This window comes from Chanodichthys erythropterus, chromosome 13, assembly GCF_024489055.1.
Source record: "Chanodichthys erythropterus isolate Z2021 chromosome 13, ASM2448905v1, whole genome shotgun sequence".
NCBI classification, from domain to species: domain Eukaryota; kingdom Metazoa; phylum Chordata; class Actinopteri; order Cypriniformes; family Xenocyprididae; genus Chanodichthys; species Chanodichthys erythropterus.
The window spans coordinates 24,993,095-25,012,243 of record NC_090233.1 but is presented as its reverse complement, the minus strand read 5'-3'; the positions used below and the strand labels follow the sequence as shown (position 1 = coordinate 25,012,243).

The 19,149-nt window shown below is 40.4% G+C and overlaps 1 protein-coding gene across 2 annotated transcripts in view; it reads left to right on the top strand.

The window, feature by feature from the left end:
- Positions 1-19,149, top strand: part of si:dkey-215k6.1 (transmembrane protein 132C) — a 267,107-nt gene that overhangs the window by 234,027 nt on the left and 13,931 nt on the right. For both annotated transcript variants that reach the window (XM_067407602.1, XM_067407603.1), the window contains one exon: positions 9,484-9,627. In XM_067407602.1, the coding sequence (XP_067263703.1) occupies positions 9,484-9,627 (144 nt within the window). The remainder of the gene's footprint in view (positions 1-9,483; positions 9,628-19,149) is intronic.

Here is a 19,149-nt window from a genome sequence, read left to right as displayed (position 1 = left end):
ATTTGAATCAGTCTCGAATGTGTTTTGGAGGGCATTTAGAACGGGTCTTTTCACGATTGGATCAAAGAAAACGCATGAAGTGACCAAGGTGTAAACAGACCCATATCGTTAACTGAGTAAAGTGACACCCACCCCCATAAAAACACAAAAAATACATTGTATCTAAGTTGATTCATTTAATTTGTTTGAGAAATCTATGGAAGTAAATGCCAAATGTTTTTGAAATAAAATGCTTGTTGAATTGCACTAATTGAAAAAAAATATGCATTATTAACTGTGCTTGCATTTAGATGCATTGTATTTTTAATGCAGGCATTTTTATGGGCTGAAATTCAACATGGTCATATATTTAAGCTATTAATATATTTCATTTGAAAACATTTCACACACATTTTCATTTTTAAAAATTCAATAATGTATATTCACCTTTCAGATTTCACTTACACTTACTACCTAAGACCTAGATGAAAACTTTACAGTTGGTTTTGTGACTGTAAATCATTCTCTTCAAATGCTATTGAAGGTAGAAAATTGAATACAAATGTTGTAACTTTAGAGACAGTCCCTAAATTTGTGAATATCAAACGTTCAACATCAAACCACTTTATGCCAGTATATGCTTGCTTGGAGCCTATATAGTATAAACTACATCAAAAATAAGGTGTGTGTTTGGTCTTTTATATCACTTTACTACTCCATTAAGCTATGTTAAGAGTTTTATATGTCCTGACGGCAGGGGAATCCTATGAAGTATGAGGAAATCCCTAGTATTACAACACAGTGCTGCGATATGAAGTTAAGGAAACTAAACAACAGAGAGAAATATATGTCTACCTCAGATTTAACATTTGATCTGTACACCAGCAATCGGTCAATAACATTATAATCTCGTTCACTAGAGAGAAAGCTGCTTACATGTAGCATACACAGGGAAAGTAACCGTAAAGACACTGAATTAAACATAAATGCAGCTTTTGTGTCTTTATCAGCTTTTCTGCATTTATACTGGCCCTGATAATCATCACACATTCACTTACCACTTACTCTATTTCTGCAAATCCATTTTAATGAAATAATGACCTGTTTCTAACTGTTGCTCTGCTCTTCGTCAACACATGCTAGCGGCACCTGCTGGTGAGGACGACTAACAGCAGATGGAGATCATGTATCGGTACTCTACTGCTTTTCCTGCAGTTCCCGGATGTGAAATGTTGAATTTACTGCCGAATTTGAATCACTCAATTTGTGGAAGCGAATTTGTATTCACAGCTTAAATATATGACCATGTTGAATTTCAGCCCAGAGTGCAAGCCTTAAAAATACAATGCATCTAAATGCAAGCACAGTTAATGTAACGCATATTTTTTTTTTTCAATTAGTGCAATTCAACAATCTTTTTATTTCAAAAACATTTGGCACAAATTTACATCCATAGAAATCTTCATTCTTCATAGTAGGATATCTTTTATTCCTATGTGAGAGGGATTCTTGTGTCTCGCAGATCTAATCAGTCATCTCTATCCTCAGCACTTATAAAATGCCTTCGGCCCAGACAGGTGACCAGTCAAAGAGCGTTATCCATGCCTTTGTCTGACCGAGCTTGCATTCTGCTTCCACGCTTTCCATTTGACAGAGACGATTTATAATGTCACGCCGACACCCGTGAAGTACAAGCTACCTCGTGCTATAACAGCATCATTCTCTTCTCCTCCACTTGAGAAGTGTGAAATTCATTAGTTGAATGGTTATAAAGAGATTAGGAATGTGACGTAATGGATATCAATTATGATTTATTCAGTCTGGTTGCATGAGAGAGCTGCAGCTGGATCGCTTGAATATGAAGAGGCGTGCAAGAGTGTGTGTTTGTATGCAGTGTTTGTGTTTGTGTGTCTTTTTATGAGGAAGCAGCTCATTCATGCAAAGATACTCAGAGAGTAGCGCTACTTCCAGTTTTTTAGTGGCTTATTACTGATGTCATCATACAAAATCGGTTTCTTTTTCTGTTGAGCTGTGTGGTTGTTTGGCTAGTAGGTATAGGTCTGCTTTGTTTTTATTTTTACTGGTGTGTCATAGCACATATTTTTAGTATTTTTTTTATTTTTTGGGGGGGGCTTTATATGTAGCTAAGTGGAATAAAGTAGATATGAACCTATAGCCTTCATTCATTCATCATGTTTATCTGTCAGGAGGATGCCAGATGAAAAACTGCTTATGTTGCAGCCAGGTAGATTTTTCCTCCTCTATTGTATTGTGTTTCCTCCTTACTTTTTCTTTCATTCCCATCCCTCTTCTAAACACACACACACACACACACCCACACACACACACAGGTTTGTTTTTGTGAATTGTGGGGACATTCCATAGGCATAGTTTTTTTTATACTGTACAAACTGTGAGTTCCCTTTAGTGGGAACTATCGACGCTACGTCAGTGACGTGATGGGAATCCTCTGCATTTTTGTGTTCGTGAAGCACTATTGTATCCAACCAATGAGAGAACGTGACGTCAGAGGCGGGCGACGTCGCGGACCGGAACCTATAAAGCATGCCCAGAAACAAAGAACGCGAGCTTCTGTTGTCTTCAGTAAGCGCTATTTGTATCTTGTCTGTCTTATTTACTGTTGTCTGTCTACCATCTCGCCAGAAAGTGATCTCTTCGTCTGAGGACAAGAGTTTCTAACAAGTGAAATAAGACACATAAAAGACATATATATATATATATATATATATATATATATATATATAAAGAAAATGACGGAGAAAAGCCAGCGTTTCACTAAGTGTGCACCTCCTTGCCCGCGATTCATCGTGGAGGGAGATACACACGAGATGTGTGTGAAATGCCTGGGAGTTGAGCACGCACAGGCAGCTCTTGAGGGGGCTGTCTGTGTGCACTGTGAGCGGCTCACTCTCAGGGCGCTGCGCTCACGCCGGGCGCTCTTTGAGGAGGGCGCCGCGGCGAGTGTTCCCCGCGGGTCTGGTCCCGCTGCTGCCGAGGCACAGCGAAGGCTGCACTCGTGGGGTTCACAAATGGATCTAGCAGAGGGGGGAGAGACGGGCTTTGCCTTATCGCTTACCTTACCTGCTAGATCTAGTGTCTCTCCTTTGGTGGTGGAAGCACGCGCTGCGGTTTCTTCCCCGCAAAGGGAGGCACCGGCACTGAATATATCTTCCTCAGAGGAGGTTGATGTTGAAGGTGTCGAGGGTGGTGATGAGGGACCGTCATCCTCATCTCCAGCCCATGAGGAGCTTATGGAGGTAGTGACCCGGGCAATGGAAAAACTGAAAATAAGCTGGCCCGCGGAGGAGAGCGTTCCAAAAATAAAAAGCAAGCTAGATGAACGCTTCCTCCCAGCTAGGTCACTACCCCAGCGTCGGGGACTGCCGTTCTTTCCCGACCTCCACACCGAGGTGTCGAGGTCGTGGAATAGACCCGTGCAGTACCGTGTCTTCAGCCCACAAACGACAATGTACAGTAATATCACGGGGCTGAAGCAACACGGGTATGGGGTGATGCCCCGGGTTGAGGAGACGCTTGCGAGCTATCTCTCGCCCGAGTCTGCATCGTCCCTGAAATCCCCGACGTTGCCCACCAAACCACTAAAACAAACATCGAGTCTGGTGGGCAAGGCTTATTCGGCAGCGGGTCAGGCTGCGGCATGTCTGCACACAATGTCCATACTGCAGGCATACCAAGCTGATCTGCTGGGGGAGATTGAGGAGACTGGGGAAGCTACTTTTGAAACGATTCAAGAGTTGAGAAAAGCCGCAGATTTATCTCTCCGTGCCACCAAGGAGACGGCCAAGTCAGTAGGCCGCTCTATGGCAGCCCTGGTGGCCACGGAGAGAAAACTGTGGCTCAATCTCGCAGATATTAAGGATATCTATATATTAAGGTTGCTACTGTCGTCGACAGGTTCGAGGAGGCGAAAAAACAGAAAGCGGCGTTCCAAAGATTCCTTCCCCGGAAATCTCATCATGTGGCCGCCCGTGCTCCCCCGCGGAAAGCTTGGGGACCGGTGCGCGCTGTACAGCAGAAGCCTTCTGGGGGTAGGGCGGATCTGAGGACCGTCATTATTTCCGGGAAGGCTTCCCAAAAGAAATCCTGACGGTCATGGGTCAGGGTTTCTGAGGGCAGTCCCCTCCGAAGGGGTTCGACGATTAACATCTATCGCTGTTCTGCCAACCCTGCCACCCAGTGTGCGACAGGGCGCAGCAGTCCCCGTCGATCCTTCGAGGAGGGTCGGCCAGCACATGATTCGCTTATCTGCCGGTGCGCCGTGCCAGATAAACGAGCCAAGTGCTCAAAAAACACCAGAGACCAGTCTCGAGAGGCTGGTTCCCTTAGTAGAATTTTTGGGGGAATGGAAACGTCTTCCGAATATTTCAAAATGGGTGCTGCTCATGGTAGAACAGGGTTACAGAATTCAGTTCGGTTCTCGTCCGCCCAGGTTCAGTGGAGTGATTCACACAGTAGTAGCTCCAGAGCAGTCTCTGGTAATGGAACAAGAGGTTACGACGCTTTTGCAAAAAGGGGCTATAGAACGGGTTCTCTCTCCCAGCAAAATGTCGGGCTTTTACAGCCGCTACTTCATTGTTCCAAAGAAGGATGGGGGGTTGCGTCCGATCATAGATCTTCGTATACTAAATCGATCTGTAAAGAAGTTGAAGTTCAAGATGCTTACACTCAAACAGATTATTCCACAGATCAGATCCGAGGACTGGTTTGTGGCGATAGATCTGAAGGACGCATATTTTCACATTTCCATCCATCCTTCTCACAGGAAGTTCCTCAGGTTTGCTTTCGGGGGCGAAGCATACCAATACAAGGTTCTTCCCTTCGGCCTATCACTATCACCCCGCACGTTCACGAAGTGCGTGGATGCAGCCTTGGCTCCGCTGAGACTCCAGGGCATCCGCGTGCTGAACTATATCGACGATTGGTTGATTTTAGCTCAAACAGAACGTCTGGCAGCTCAACATCGAGATGTTGTGTTGTCGCACATGAAGAAGCTTGGGCTGAGGCTCAACGCCAAGAAAAGTGTGCTGGTTCCGAGTCAGGTTGCCAACTATCTTGGGGTAATCTGGGATTCCATCACGATGCGGGCGCAATTGACTCCCGCTCGTGTGACTTCCATTCTCGGGGCCGTGAATGGGGTGAAGTTAGGCCGGTCACTCACTATAAAACAGTTTCAGAGACTGTTGGGTCTGATGGCAGCTGCGTCCAACGTTGTTACTTTTGGCCTTCTGCACATGAGACCCTTACAGTGGTGGCTCAGGACCAAGGGGTTTTCTCCGAGGGGAAATCCTTTTCGCATGATCAAAGTCACGCGACAGTGCCTTCGTGCTCTGGTCATGTGGAAAAAGCCCTGGTTCCTGTCCCAGGGACCCATGTTGGGAACTTCATGTCGTCGCGTAATGCTTACGACAGATGCGTCCCTCACGGGCTGGGGAGCGATCATGAGTGGTCGCTCAGCTCAGGGTCACTGGGAGGTACACCAGCTCTCCTGGCACATAAATCGGCTGGAGATGCTGGCAGTGTTTCAGGCTCTGAAGCACTTCCTCCCCGACCTGAGGGGCCACCATGTGTTGGTTCAGACAGACAACACTACGGTGGTCTCCTACATAAATCACCAAGGGGGACTGTGGTCTCGGCCACTATGCAAACTGGTCAGTCACATCCTCCTGTGGACCCAGGGGAAATTACTCTCGCTAAAGGCGGCGTATATTCCGGGGTATTTGAATATGGGGGCGGACGCTCTGTCGAGGCAGAGCGCGAGTCCGGGGGAATGGAAGCTTCACTCAGAGGTAGTGGAGCTCATATGGAAAACATTCGGTCGAGCGGAAGTCGATCTCTTTGCAACAGAGGAGTCAACTGAATGCCCTCTGTGGTACTCCCTGAGGCACCCAGCTCCTCTGGGGTTGGATGCCATGATACAGACGTGGCCGAGGCGACGTCTGTATGCTTTTCCCCCAGTCTCTCTGCTCCCGGGAGCTCTGGACAAAGTCCGTCAGGAAGGGGTAGACCTGATATTGGTGGCTCCTTTCTGGCCAACAAGAATATGGTTTGCGGACCTAGTATCACTTCTTCACGGCTCTCCTCTGGAGCTTCCAGTCAGACAGGATCTCCTGTCCCAAGCGGGCGGCATGATTTTACATCCCCGTCCAGAAATGTGGAAACTGTGGGCCTGGCCCCTGAGGGGGCAAGGCTCATAGAATCTGGTCTCCCAACCGAGGTTGTGGAGACCATCCTTCAGTCCAGAGCTCCATCTACAAGGAAGCTTTATATGTATAAGTGGAAGGTTTTCGCTACATGGTGTAGCCATCATAGGGTGGACCCGGTCCACTAATCTGTCAGCTATGTGCTTCAATTCCTCCAAGAAAAGCTTTCAGAAGCCTTAACTCACTCCACATTAAAAGTGTATGTGGCTGCTATTTCAGCCTATCATGTTCCTATGGGTGGTGTCTCGGTAGGTCGAGACCCCTTAGTTGTTCGCTTCCTTCGTGGCGCACTGAGGCTGAGGCCTGCAGTACGCCCAAAATCTCTGACCTGGGACTTAGCCATTGTGTTACAAGGGTTGGCTGAGGCGCCCTTTGAACCTTTGGAAGATGTGTCAGATAAAATGCTCACATTGAAGACTGTGTTTTTACTGGCCATCTCATCCTTGAAAAGGATAGGTGACCTTCAAGCTCTTTCGGTTTCACCATCATGTTTAGAGTTTGCACCAGGCATGGTTAAGGCCTTTCTACATACAAGGCCTGGTTACATTCCTAAGGTCCCCACTAGGGTCCCAGGTCCTATCGTTTTGGAGGCTTTTTATCCCCCTCCGTTTACTAATCCGGATCAGGAAAAACTTAATCTGCTGTGTCCTGTGAGGGCATTGGACGCTTATGTTCACAGAGCTGCCCTGTGGAGAAAATCAGACCAACTATTTGTATGTTATGGGTCCCCGAGTCGAGGGGGCCCAGCGTCTAAGCAGAGGATGAGTAAATGGGTGGTTGAGGCCATGTCATTGTCGTATAAAGCCCTGGGGCGTCCATGCCCCTTGGATGTTAGGGCACACTCAACTAGAGGTATGGCTGCTTCAAGAGCTCACATGTCAGGAGTTTCCTTGGCGGATATTTGTGGCGCTGCTGGATGGTCATCCCAGCACACCTTCATCAGATTTTATAATCTTAATGTGAGTAGTACTCCGGGTGCTTTGGTGTTACAAGATAGCAGCCAGGCACTCGGAGGCACGGCGTAGTGGGGACAGCGTTCCCATCACGTCACTGACGTAGCGTCGATAGTTCCCACGAAAGGGAACTTCTTGGGTTACGAGTGTAACCCTTGTTCCCTGAGTAAGGGAACGAGACGCTACGTCACGTTGCCGTACCTCCAGCATGCCTGGAGTGCTTACTTCAGACATATCCCAGAAGCTAGCGTTCTTTGTTTCTGGGCATGCTTTATAGGTTCCGGTCCGCGACGTCGCCCGCCTCTGACGTCACATTCTCTCATTGGTTGAATACAATAGTGCTTCACGAACACAAAAATGCAGAGGATTCCCATCACGTCACTGACGTAGCATCTCGTTCCCTTACTCAGGGAACAAGGGTTACACTCGTAACCCAAGACGTTTTTCTGCCTGCCTGATTTTAATGCACATTTAATGCCTAAGCCATATAGGGCTTAACATATGACAGAGTTTCATAAAAGTAGTATTCTGTATTAATTTAAGAGTCATTAGGGCGAATGCACTACAAAGTTGTGATATTCCTAAGTGGTATTTCAGTGCAAAAACCTGTTTCTTATTCACTAGCCACCTGCAGTCCAGTTTAACCAGGTATTAAGAAAGCAGCATGGGACTTTCAGTTAAATCAGTTCTTTTTAGTGTAAACATGCCCAATTTTATGTAAATTAGGCTTATAGATTTGCAGCTTATTCATAAAAGTAAGCAGTGTTTACTTGCTGCAATTAACATTGCAATTAACATCACCTCCCACGGAAAGTAGCTGGTTAACTAAATTGTTTTAAAGAGATGTTTGTGTACCTCCCATCTAATCAAGTTCTTTCTACTTTTCTAAGCAAAATGTGCACATGAAGCTACAAATGAGAATTTCTGAGTAAACTCTGAAATCTCCAACAGATTTTTTATTATGTAATATACAGTATACAGTATATTAAACATGAAAAATCTGGTTGGAGATTTCAGAGTTTACTCAAAAAATTGAATTTGCAGCCTCATACTACTGCACTGTTCAAAAGTAGAGAAGCCGAAATCATTCTATTATGTAACATTTCTCATTATCTATGTTGAAAATGGTTGTGCTGCTTAATTTTTTTTGTGTAAACTGTAATGTCAATAGAACAGCATTTTCTTTTAAATATAGTTTTTGTAAGTTTTTACTGTCACTTTTGATAAGTTCATTACTGAATGAAAGTATTAATTTAAAAAATAATCATATAAATGTATGTTTATTGTACTATTCAATTTGTGTTTTATGTTTAATACATTGTATAATATAATGCAAATGTGGCAAAGTGACTAGATTGGCACGAAAGGCATTCATTCAGATACTTGCAGAGCTAGTAAATATGGTCTTGTATATTGCACATTTGTTTAGTACTGTATATGAGAAACAGTACTATAGTCTTTATAAGACCTTCAAACTTTGCATTATTATGTAGCAAAAACTAGTTCTGAAAAATTAATCAATTAAGCAAAAGGGTAAGACAACCCTTATTTTTTTTTTATTTCTAATCTCTCCTGGTCTCTCTCTGTGTCTGTCTGGTGGAGGTTTTGAGCTTCTCTCTGAATGGCGTTGTAATGACTCATTATTGCTATGGATACTGCGATAACTGACCTCTCCTCTCTGCGTAATTACCAGCCTTTTCATAAAGTTAAAATGTCAATTATGGCCACGACCAGGCCTCCTCCAAGCCCTCACTCTCATTTTCTGTCTCTCACGCTTTCTTTTTTCTCCAATAAAGGAGTGTTTTCTCCTGAGAGGAATGTGTTCTCATGCTAAATATTTATGCAGTAAATACTTGAGGAGATGAATTCAGAGAGACCCAAACCCACATGAAGACCCATTAACCCTCTCTGAATGTGATGAAATGATTGCATAATTGAGAATATGATAATTAATCTCTGTCAAAGCCGAGCAATCGTGAGATGCGAAACATCACAGTGCCAGCCGGCATCAGCTTTACATTAGAGAGACTTGCCTTCTCTGGACCTCAATTTAATGCAGATTGTTATTTTCAAATCAATTTACTTGTGTTTGTGATGGATTTCAGCTGTATTTCATCCAACATTTTATTAGAACAGTGAAAGGACAGGGCTAAAAAGTTCCCGAAAATTGATTTGGGAAAGTTTCAAAATGTATGTACAAATATTGTAATATTTAAATATACATCATTTGAATATTATGATATATTTAATGGGATTCATTTAAATGTACAGTATGTATAAATTAAACAGCAAATGTTTCTTTCATATAGGACACAGAGATCCTGAACACAGCAATTCTGACAGGACGGCGAGTTGCCATGCCGGTAAAGGTTGTTACCGTGGAACAGGACGGAACGGTGAGAGAGGTGGATGACCCTGTGACCTGCATCTCCACAGATGAGGACGTCCTCAAGGTGAGAGCTCACCTGCTTTATTTTGTGTTACCTTCTTCATCCTCTGCCCCCCACTCTCCATCAAAAGTTTAGACAAGAGTGGGGCCTTGCATTTTGCATATAGCAAAAAGTGAAAGCGACAGGTTCCAGTGTGACTCAGGGAAGCCAAGGGTGGTTGCAGAAGATGAACAGACAAGAAAAACAGCGTGTACCTGTGAAAGTCGTTTTTTCCTCCGAAAAGCTTTTCTTTTTAGTGGGTTTGAGTTGAACACTCAGAAGTGCACACATACACAAAAAAGTCTGGAAGTTTGTCTGGAAGACAAACGCAAGATGTGTCACATCACATGAAATGACTGAGCCAATGCAAATTAAGACATGAAAGGTGGCAGAACCGAAAAAAGAATGATGGAACTATAAGGATGAAAAATTCTGATGTAACAGGAAGAAACACCTTAAAAGATAAACGAACCATCCACGTCATACTTGTCTTATTATCTATTCAATTATTTATTCAATTTATGCTGTAATTATTGCTGAAGATGTTTACATGCCAGGGTATCCGCGGGGCATTAAAAGTCATTAAATGGATTTTGTGAAAATTAAGGCCTTAAATGGCATTAAAAAGCATTACATTTTATTCCTACAGGCATTACATTTTTTTAGATAGTTTTGAAGAAAAATAATACTACCACTTTATATTGAATATAGCCTTCATAATTAATAACTTTAATTTTCTGTTGTAAAATATTGGTATGATACACACACGGTACCAGTTTGGTAATTGCCTCCGGCCGGTGCAAAATTGTCGTAACGCCGTTTTGGACAGCAGCGGGCTGTGACCTGGAGACAGAAGGCTGCATCAGTGTTGCCAACTTAGCGACATTTCAGACCCCTTTTGCGACTGCGATCTAGCTTCTGAGACCCACCGGTACTGCCGCACGAGCACTAGATCTTGCTTTCCTGCCGCTGCCACAGACATAACTCGATTATAAATCAGGATTTAGCACTGGTTTAACATGTCAGGGCTCGACACCAACGCTATTCAATTAGTCTGGGATAAGTGGATTTTTTGAAGGGGCAAGTGAAAGAGAATTTTACTTGCCCGGCCGGACAAGGACCTGATTAAAATGTTTTTAAAAAAAAAAAAACGCGAGAATGATTTTATTACATTTAGTGTAAATGGCGATCGATAGTGGATGATAATTGGCTGTATAATGTACTGACGATAACAAATTTGCGCTGTTGAGGCTCGCGCAGCATCTCGAGGAGAAATGGAAACATGAGCGAAGCACACACAAAAACAAACTCAGTTAAATATACTGCGGTAAAAATTCAAAATGTGGAGTTTTTATAACTTGATACAGTTAAGCAATAGGTATCACACGACCAAGACTGCTGTTTTCCTAAATAGGCTACCATCACGATTAAAAACGTGACACTGATTGCAACATGCAACAGTTCAGTTAAGAAATAGTTAATATTAAGTCGCTTACATTTTAGAAGGAACATTGACTGTTTTTTTTTTATTATTTTAGCAGCGAAAATCGTTTCAAACAAAGATCACAGCAGAACCATAGCATAGCAACACTCACCCTTCATCCCAATGTGCATACTATCCACCCTAAATAGTATTGAATATTAATAATGTTACATACTATTTAGGATGGATAGAATGTTCATTGAGATGCAGGCTCAGCCTTGTTTTCGTTACTGAAAGATTCAGCAATTCGAAGCATTTTGAGTCAAAATTTCAGTGACCCATTCATAAACAACTGCCTCATTCTTTAATGAATCAGCCATCGGAATGAATCATTTAAATGAATGACTCACTTATTAAGACGGTTTCTTGACGCCACCTACTGGTGGTTTAGTATAATTTTTTAAAAGTATCATTTCCCCCCAACATTTTTTACAATCCCATAACATTATTTAATGCAGTTGTATTTATTTATTATTTTTTATTATTGTAAAATTTGATTGGTAACAGCCCTTAGTGTCTTATTCCAAGTAAATGTATTGATCAAATTTATTTTATGCAATATTCTGAAAGGATATTGCTTCAGAAATTTTACATTTATATTTACACCACAAAAAAAAATCCTTTTTTTTTTTTTAACTGTTTTACTAATATAAGTGAATGACCAGGCTTAATGTCGTGCCCTGTATGAAGTCTTAATGGGCCGCGTGTCAGTCACCATTTCATATTGTCTGACAACAAAAACAGAAAAAATATGTAGATGAAACAATTTTATTGGGAATTTGGCTGTATTAAAATATATTATGTGAGCAAAAAGGGTAGCAGCAGAGAAGCAAACAAATTGCTGCATGACGTCATCTATCGACATTTAGTGACATATATATGGCATTAAAAATAAAAAAAAATTGCCATTAAAAAGGTATTAAAAAGCATTAAATTAGATTTGATGATACCTGCAGAAACCCTTACATGCACACTGCTCATTTTACTGGGTGTATTAAATCAATTAAATTATTGTGGTGTATTAAATCTTCCTGGTTTGGGGTTCACCTGATCCCAACTGACATATTTTTTCAGATTTACATTTTCTTAAGTTTGTGTTCAAAAACAGCTAAATGTCTAGAGTTTAATGAAAGGGATTTTGAGTTTTTTAATTTATTTAAAGCAGGGGTGTCCAAAGTCGGTCCTTGAGGGCCATTGTCCTGCAGAGTTTATCTCCAACTTGCCTCAATACACCTGCAAACAAAACTGCATTCATTTTGTGGAAGAACAATGTTTTGGTTGTTCTTTGGCTCTGCGTGAATGTGCGGAAGAATATGGTAATCCTATTGATTGCTCATAAAATATTCAGTAATAGGCTTCAGAGAGATAGCCAGTTTAGATGGAAAGAATCTTAAGCTGACAAGCTGAAGACTTTACTGTAGCTTCACAATAATGCTTTACAAAGAACTCTGTTAGAGACCTACATATAGCAGATTATTTGCTCAATAAAATACCTTACTCATCTCTTGAGTAAAAAAAAATCTGCATCTCCTTTTCAAATCCCTCAGTTCTCTCCATCTCCAAATAGCCAAGCCAATTTTGATTCTCATTTTATTAAAAGCTGTAGCATTCTCTTTTTGTCAGCAGACTCTCCTCTATTCTGCATTTTTTTTTAAAGATTTCCCCAGAGCTTTGAGATTTATCGTGCTCTTTGTCAACCTTTCTTTCTTGTTGTGACAACTAACCCATGCCATGCACTCCCACACCATACACGCAACAAAGTAGCCAGAACAACCTTTCTCTATGTACAGAAATGACGAGACTTGCACAGGTGAGTGACATACGTAATTTCCCGCAAAAACAGTCTAGTCAGGTAAAAAATGCTTACAATAGGCTTTCCATTGTGAAGCAGGGTAAGATAAAGGATTGATGATGTATTGATGCAATATTTAAATAGTGTTATTTCTGAGCACAAAAAAGTAATACATCATATACATTTAAAAGAGAAAAATGTTTTTTTTTTTTGGTGAGAGTTTTACTTATTACACAGCTTAAAGGTGCTGTATGTAAGTTTTAGACTGTACTAAAGCATAAAAATACCATAATATGTTTGCAGATATATAGGAAACATGCTGAGTTCACATACTCATTTCTCTGAAAAACAATGTTACAGACAGTTATTTTACTTTGAAATGTGCATTCCGTGTTGGAATTTTTGTTTTTGTTTTGATCTGTGCAAGACCGCATGTTGCCAATTTACCCAATAGTATTTCGCCACCCCGGGTTGCCAGTTGGCGGAAAACACATGCAGCGAATTGCAGCCGTGAATAGAGTGAACATACTGGGTCAGAGATTGCAGATTCTACCCAACCTAAAAAGCCTCAGCATCCATCTAAAAATCTCAATGACCGGGAGCATATTAATACGCGATATCAACTGATCATAAATCAATAAATCAATTAGTATAAGTCTCCTCGCCTTTCAATCCCATTTGAGCTCACTCCTGTTGCGTGTACTCAAACTGGCAACCCCCTAGAGCTTTGAGTCTGAGGAGGAGGGGGCGGGGCAAACAATATTTTGAATTTGAACTGCAGTATCCATTTCAACCACTAGCTGTCATTCTTACATACCACACCTTGAAGCTAATTTCTTATGTTGCTTTAATAAAAATGGATGTGCAAATTAAGCAAAGAATGTAATTCATTCATAATGTTACAAGAATCCTAAAAAAATGTTTCTTGTGCACCAAATCAGCATTACATTTGAAAATATATTTAAATAGAAAATAATATTTTGAAAATAAAATTTTTCAAAAAATGTAAAATCTTTTAATTAAAAATCAAAAACTTTTGAACCATAACACTGAATAAATTACTCTTACTCTTTTGTAATTAATATATATATATATATAACATGCTTTTTGGGGCCGACAGTCAGTTTTACCCTTGGGGGTTGCGTGAAAGTAGCATCAGAGTCTGCGTTTTCATGCTCTCCTGAGCTCTGAGCTAATAACTGAACCTTCCCCGATGCTGGGGCAATTTCCATTTACAAGCAGCAATATGTAGTTTAAATACAATCAATACCCGGTAACAATGAAAAACTCATTCCAGAGCTTTAATGCAAAGTTGAACAACAGAGCGTGTTATTAAGGGAATTACAGGACGCTCATTTTCTGTTGGTGTTGTTATAGGGGGAAAAGAGCATCAGGATAGGAAGAGAATCTGCTTCATGACAGAAACATGTGGTGGGGAAATTGCGGCAGGTGTACCTGTCTACTTGCGGGTGTCATAAAGATGTGTGCTTGAACTCCGGGTGACATGTGTGACAGGTGTAAACAGGAAACATGACAGTGTTGCAACTGAGGACGAGATCCAGAAGTGCACCGTCAGGATAAACTCAACTACAGGAAATGTTCAAAAGGCTAACATATCCCAGCTTTATTTGTACAATATAAAAGTAGAAAATAAACAAAGGAAAGTGGGTTATACGATACGTATCATGATACAGGGCTTACAATATGATATATTGTGATATATTGCGATACTGTAAGAAAGGCGATATATTGCGATATTTCTTGTTTGTTTTTTTTTTTAGGATCTAATTTTAGAAAAAACTGTCATAAAGAACACACCACCATATGCATAAAACCTAAACAAAAAAACAAAAAAAACGATTTTATTTAATCAAGGCAGTATTATTTGCATTTATATCAAAAATCACTATTTTGTGCAATTTAAGTAAATGGAAAATAGTAAAGTGACTGCAGAATTATTTAGGTATATATGTTTTAAAGGTTCACAGAATAGTAGTTTTTAATTTCTAATGTACTTAACAACAGAAAGTCATTGTCCATTCCATGACTGCATGACTTTTTTATATTTGATACTGTAAAGCTGCCTTCACTGAAGTGCTGGAACAGAGTTGGTGCGAACATATCCACATCGCTGTGATCATGATGCTTTCTTTCTGCTGTCATTTTTGGTGTGTGTATTTTGTTATTAAGAGGAAAGCGTGCAGTACATATTACATATCGAAACGCCTCTCAGCAGCGTGGATGGCGTTGGGATGTTAAGTGAGCTCTCAGATTCAATGCGTTTCCAGAGTATTGGATTTTACCATGGCCTATTTTGCAAACAACATGGCTCTTGTCGATCTCCTTGTGGTTTCTTTATAGTTGAAGCCAAAATGAGTCCACATGAGCTCTGTACACCGCGGCAGCAGACGGAATAATTCTATCGTCTTGTGAGCTGGGTTTGCTAATGCTAACGCCAGTGATGTGCGCACCTTGTGCTGCTCCGCGTCAGTTTACGTTCTGAGATAACACTGACATCTAGGGACTAGTGGTTGGGATTTAACCGACCACAAAGCCATGAATCTTGAATGTAAATAAATAAATATCAATACAGTGTTTTTGAGAATCGATACAGTATTGCCAAACATTATATCGCAATATTGACATGTATCGATGTTTTCTTACACCTCTAGAAAATAATGCTCACAAACATAATTTTATCACATTCTCTTTCAATGGCGGTAAATTAATTCATTCAGGGTTGAGCTAAAGGATAATGTCGTCTTTTATAAAAGATGTCACCTTGTCACATTGCCACCCTGCAGGTTTAGGTGTGAATGCGATCTTATCTTTATCGTCGTACGCTGTGGTTAATCAGTTCCGCGTTTGTGTGGGTTGAAGGGCTCTCGTAATGATGGCTGATCAAATAAATAAAGGAGACGGCTAAAGAGATCCCATAGGCTTTAGCGCTCAAATCCCACTGTTTAACCAGCGTCTGTGAGAGTGAGGCCACGGCCTTAATTGGTTCCTGTGAAGACTCCCTCAGTAATGTCTGAGGTAATTGAATTTGACAAAGAACAAGAAGGACAGAGGCATGGAGGAAGGGGTGAGAGAGAGTGTGTGTGTGTATACACACTCAGACACATGGGGACACACAAAACAAAGAGGATTATAAGTCAATCTTTCACATCCTCAACCCTTTTTCTCAGTCTTTCATATTTTTTTTTTTTTTTTATACTCTGTTGTTACATGTTCATTTATTGTGGAAAATCATTGGATTTTTACTGTATCTCGGCTAGTGTAGACACTGCAGATGTCCTCTATGTAAGAAAGAGCACGGTGTGGAGAGGTGTACGGTGCTAATCCGTTTAATAACTCATTCACTTTGCAGTGACAGGCGGGAAGATATCCGGCGAGCCCATAATCGTGTAAAACTCTGATCAGGTTAGGAGCATCAGACTGCTCCTATTCTCAGGTTTAGCTGAGCAAGACAGAAACAAAATATATTTGTCAAGCGAGAGTTGCAGTGTGTGTGTGTGTATTTAATTATTAATTTAATTATCATATTAGAAATATTATTTATATATTATATTTATATATATATATATATATATATATATATATATATATATATATATATATATATATATATATATATATATATTACTTGTTCAATCTTTCATTAAGATTACAGTCTTAATGAGTCTTTTTTTTCCTAAATATGTTGTGGATCCTGAAGTGATTATTAATTTGTATTACTGACAACCCTCCAGATCTTTATGAAGGCTGAATTTCATTTTTTTGGGGGGAAGAAAATTATGCTTAGCATATTGCACAATAGGGGCTAGATGTCACTTTTAACTCCAGTGAATATTTCTTAGTCTGATTTTTATATTTGGTCAATTTTTGTATTTGGCGCGCCACATACCTCAAGTCTTGGCTTCAAAACAGCTATTGAACATTTCCACCATTTTTGTCCAAGGTTATGTGATACAGTTCATTGAATACTTGTCACAAAAGTTGTCACAGTACAATCTGTCATTAAATAGACATTTATCCACCTTATTAGAATGCAAAAGTAAGCTATTTCCTGTGAATGTGCGAGACTTATGGGTAAATATATTATAGGTAAATAACTAGAAGAATAACAAAGAAATTCTCAATAAATTTAATAATAAATTAAAATAATATGATAACATACAAACTTGCAACATCAAGCAGCCTAACAGACTGTCTGACACCACAGTCCTTGCATATTCAAGTTAACTGTATCCTCTTTTACATTAAAAATAAGGTGGATGGGCTTTTTTAGATAAATTTAAACAGCAAAATGAAAAATTCAAATAAAATAATTTATATAAAATTGTAACATTTCAAACACTTATGACATCTTCTCTTCTATAATGGTTACTGTTCTATTTTCACATGCCTGATTTTGACATGGTTAGAAAAGAGTAGGATGTTATAGCGCATAATCAGAAAAATTTCAATATAATGTGAACATAAACTGCTTATGACCCCCATAAACATCCCAGCCGCTAATCAATCACCGCAACGCCCTTTTAAAACTATATAGATCTAGCTTCTTTCTGAGCTTAGGATGTACAGTGGATATGGCTAAGCTCCCATAATACTGCCGTCTCTACCCAGTGGACCCGTAACTCACAACTAATGGACCCTGCAAGACCCTCCCAGGGGCTTTTTCCAGTTCTGGTAATAGCCTTTGACCTAACCTTCCTCTTTCTCTGAGCCCATGTGAGATGGTGGGGAGGAAGCGGTTAACCTTCCTCCTCAAACCCTCATCTTCCCAACGGGAGCTATTAAACACGTTTTTTAAAGCATTATCAGGGCTGCATGTGATGGCCAAATAGAATTTTTACACACGACAGGGTATCCGTTGGACACTTTTCCGTTTAATTCAGAATTGAAATTTCCTGATAATTTACTCACCCATGTCATCCAAGATGTTTATGTCTTTCTTTCTTCAGTCAAAAAGAAATAAGGGTTTTTGAGGAAAGCATTCCAGGATTTTTCTCCAAATAGTGGACTTCACTGGGGCACAACGGGTTGAAGATCCAAATTGGAGTTTTAGTGCAGTTTCAAAGGGTTCTACGCGATCCCAGCCAAGGAATATGGGTATTTTGCAACAAAATGGTCATTTTCTAAAAAAATAAATAATAATGTATTTCGTTTTTTAACCACAAATGCTCTTCTTGCACTGCTCTGCGATGCACCACACATTATGTAATCACGTTGGTAAGGTAATGTGTGACGTAGGCGGAAATACCGAGGTAGAGCAAAAAACTCTATCTCATTTTCTCCTCCAACTTCAAAATTGTTTCCTTTTTTTGTAAAGGGCATTTGAATTGGTATTTACACGTTTGCTATGACACTGGATCGGTACTTTTCCAATGTTTTTTTTTTTTTTTTTAGAAAATGACCTTTTTCCTAGACCAGATCCTTATTCCCATAAGTCCACTACTTTAAGGAAATTCCTGGAATGTTTTCCTCATAAATCTTAATTTATTTTCGACCGAAGAAAGAGAGACGTAACCATCTTGGGTGACATTTTTTTGGGGGGGATTATCAGGAAATTTTAATTGTGAGGTGAACTAATCCTTTAAAACGGCAAACCATGCCATAGTATGCACTGCTTAAGTTCTTGTATATTTATGTATATTATCTCCCAAGCATAATGCTGGCAAGATACTGTGAGTTATCTGACATGCAGCACGCTGACAGACATATGGAAACTTTCTGTTATGTTAAAAGGCCTTTTCTCCTGAATTATTCAACAATATGCTGTTTTTTTTTTTTTCACCATAAATACCTTAGAACAAAGCTTCCATCTGTGTGTGAGTGTGTGTGTGTGTGTGTGTGTGTGTGTGTGTGTGTGTGTGTGTGTGTGCACGCAGATAAACAGCACTCAAACAAACGCCATGGAAAATGGGACTGGCATAGCTGCTGGTGCTGTGCTGTGATGGCAGTATTTTCTAATCAGATATGTTACAAGAGATTCACGTCACATGATATGATAGCATATTGTGTAAGTAACCAAATACACACGCTCACACAGATGGAACAGTGCTTTAAGTTGTTTATGGGAAACAATGGCAGATTGTAGCTGAGATGCAGGGGTATCAGAGAAGAAAAGTATCTGGAAGTTAACTTTCAATGTTTATTAAGTAAATACTTTTTTTAGCCCATTCATTGCACCGAACCTGTCCGGGTTTGAGGTCTTTTTGGCTTTATCGTTACTGCTCAACTGCTCCATTTTCTAAGGACACTATTT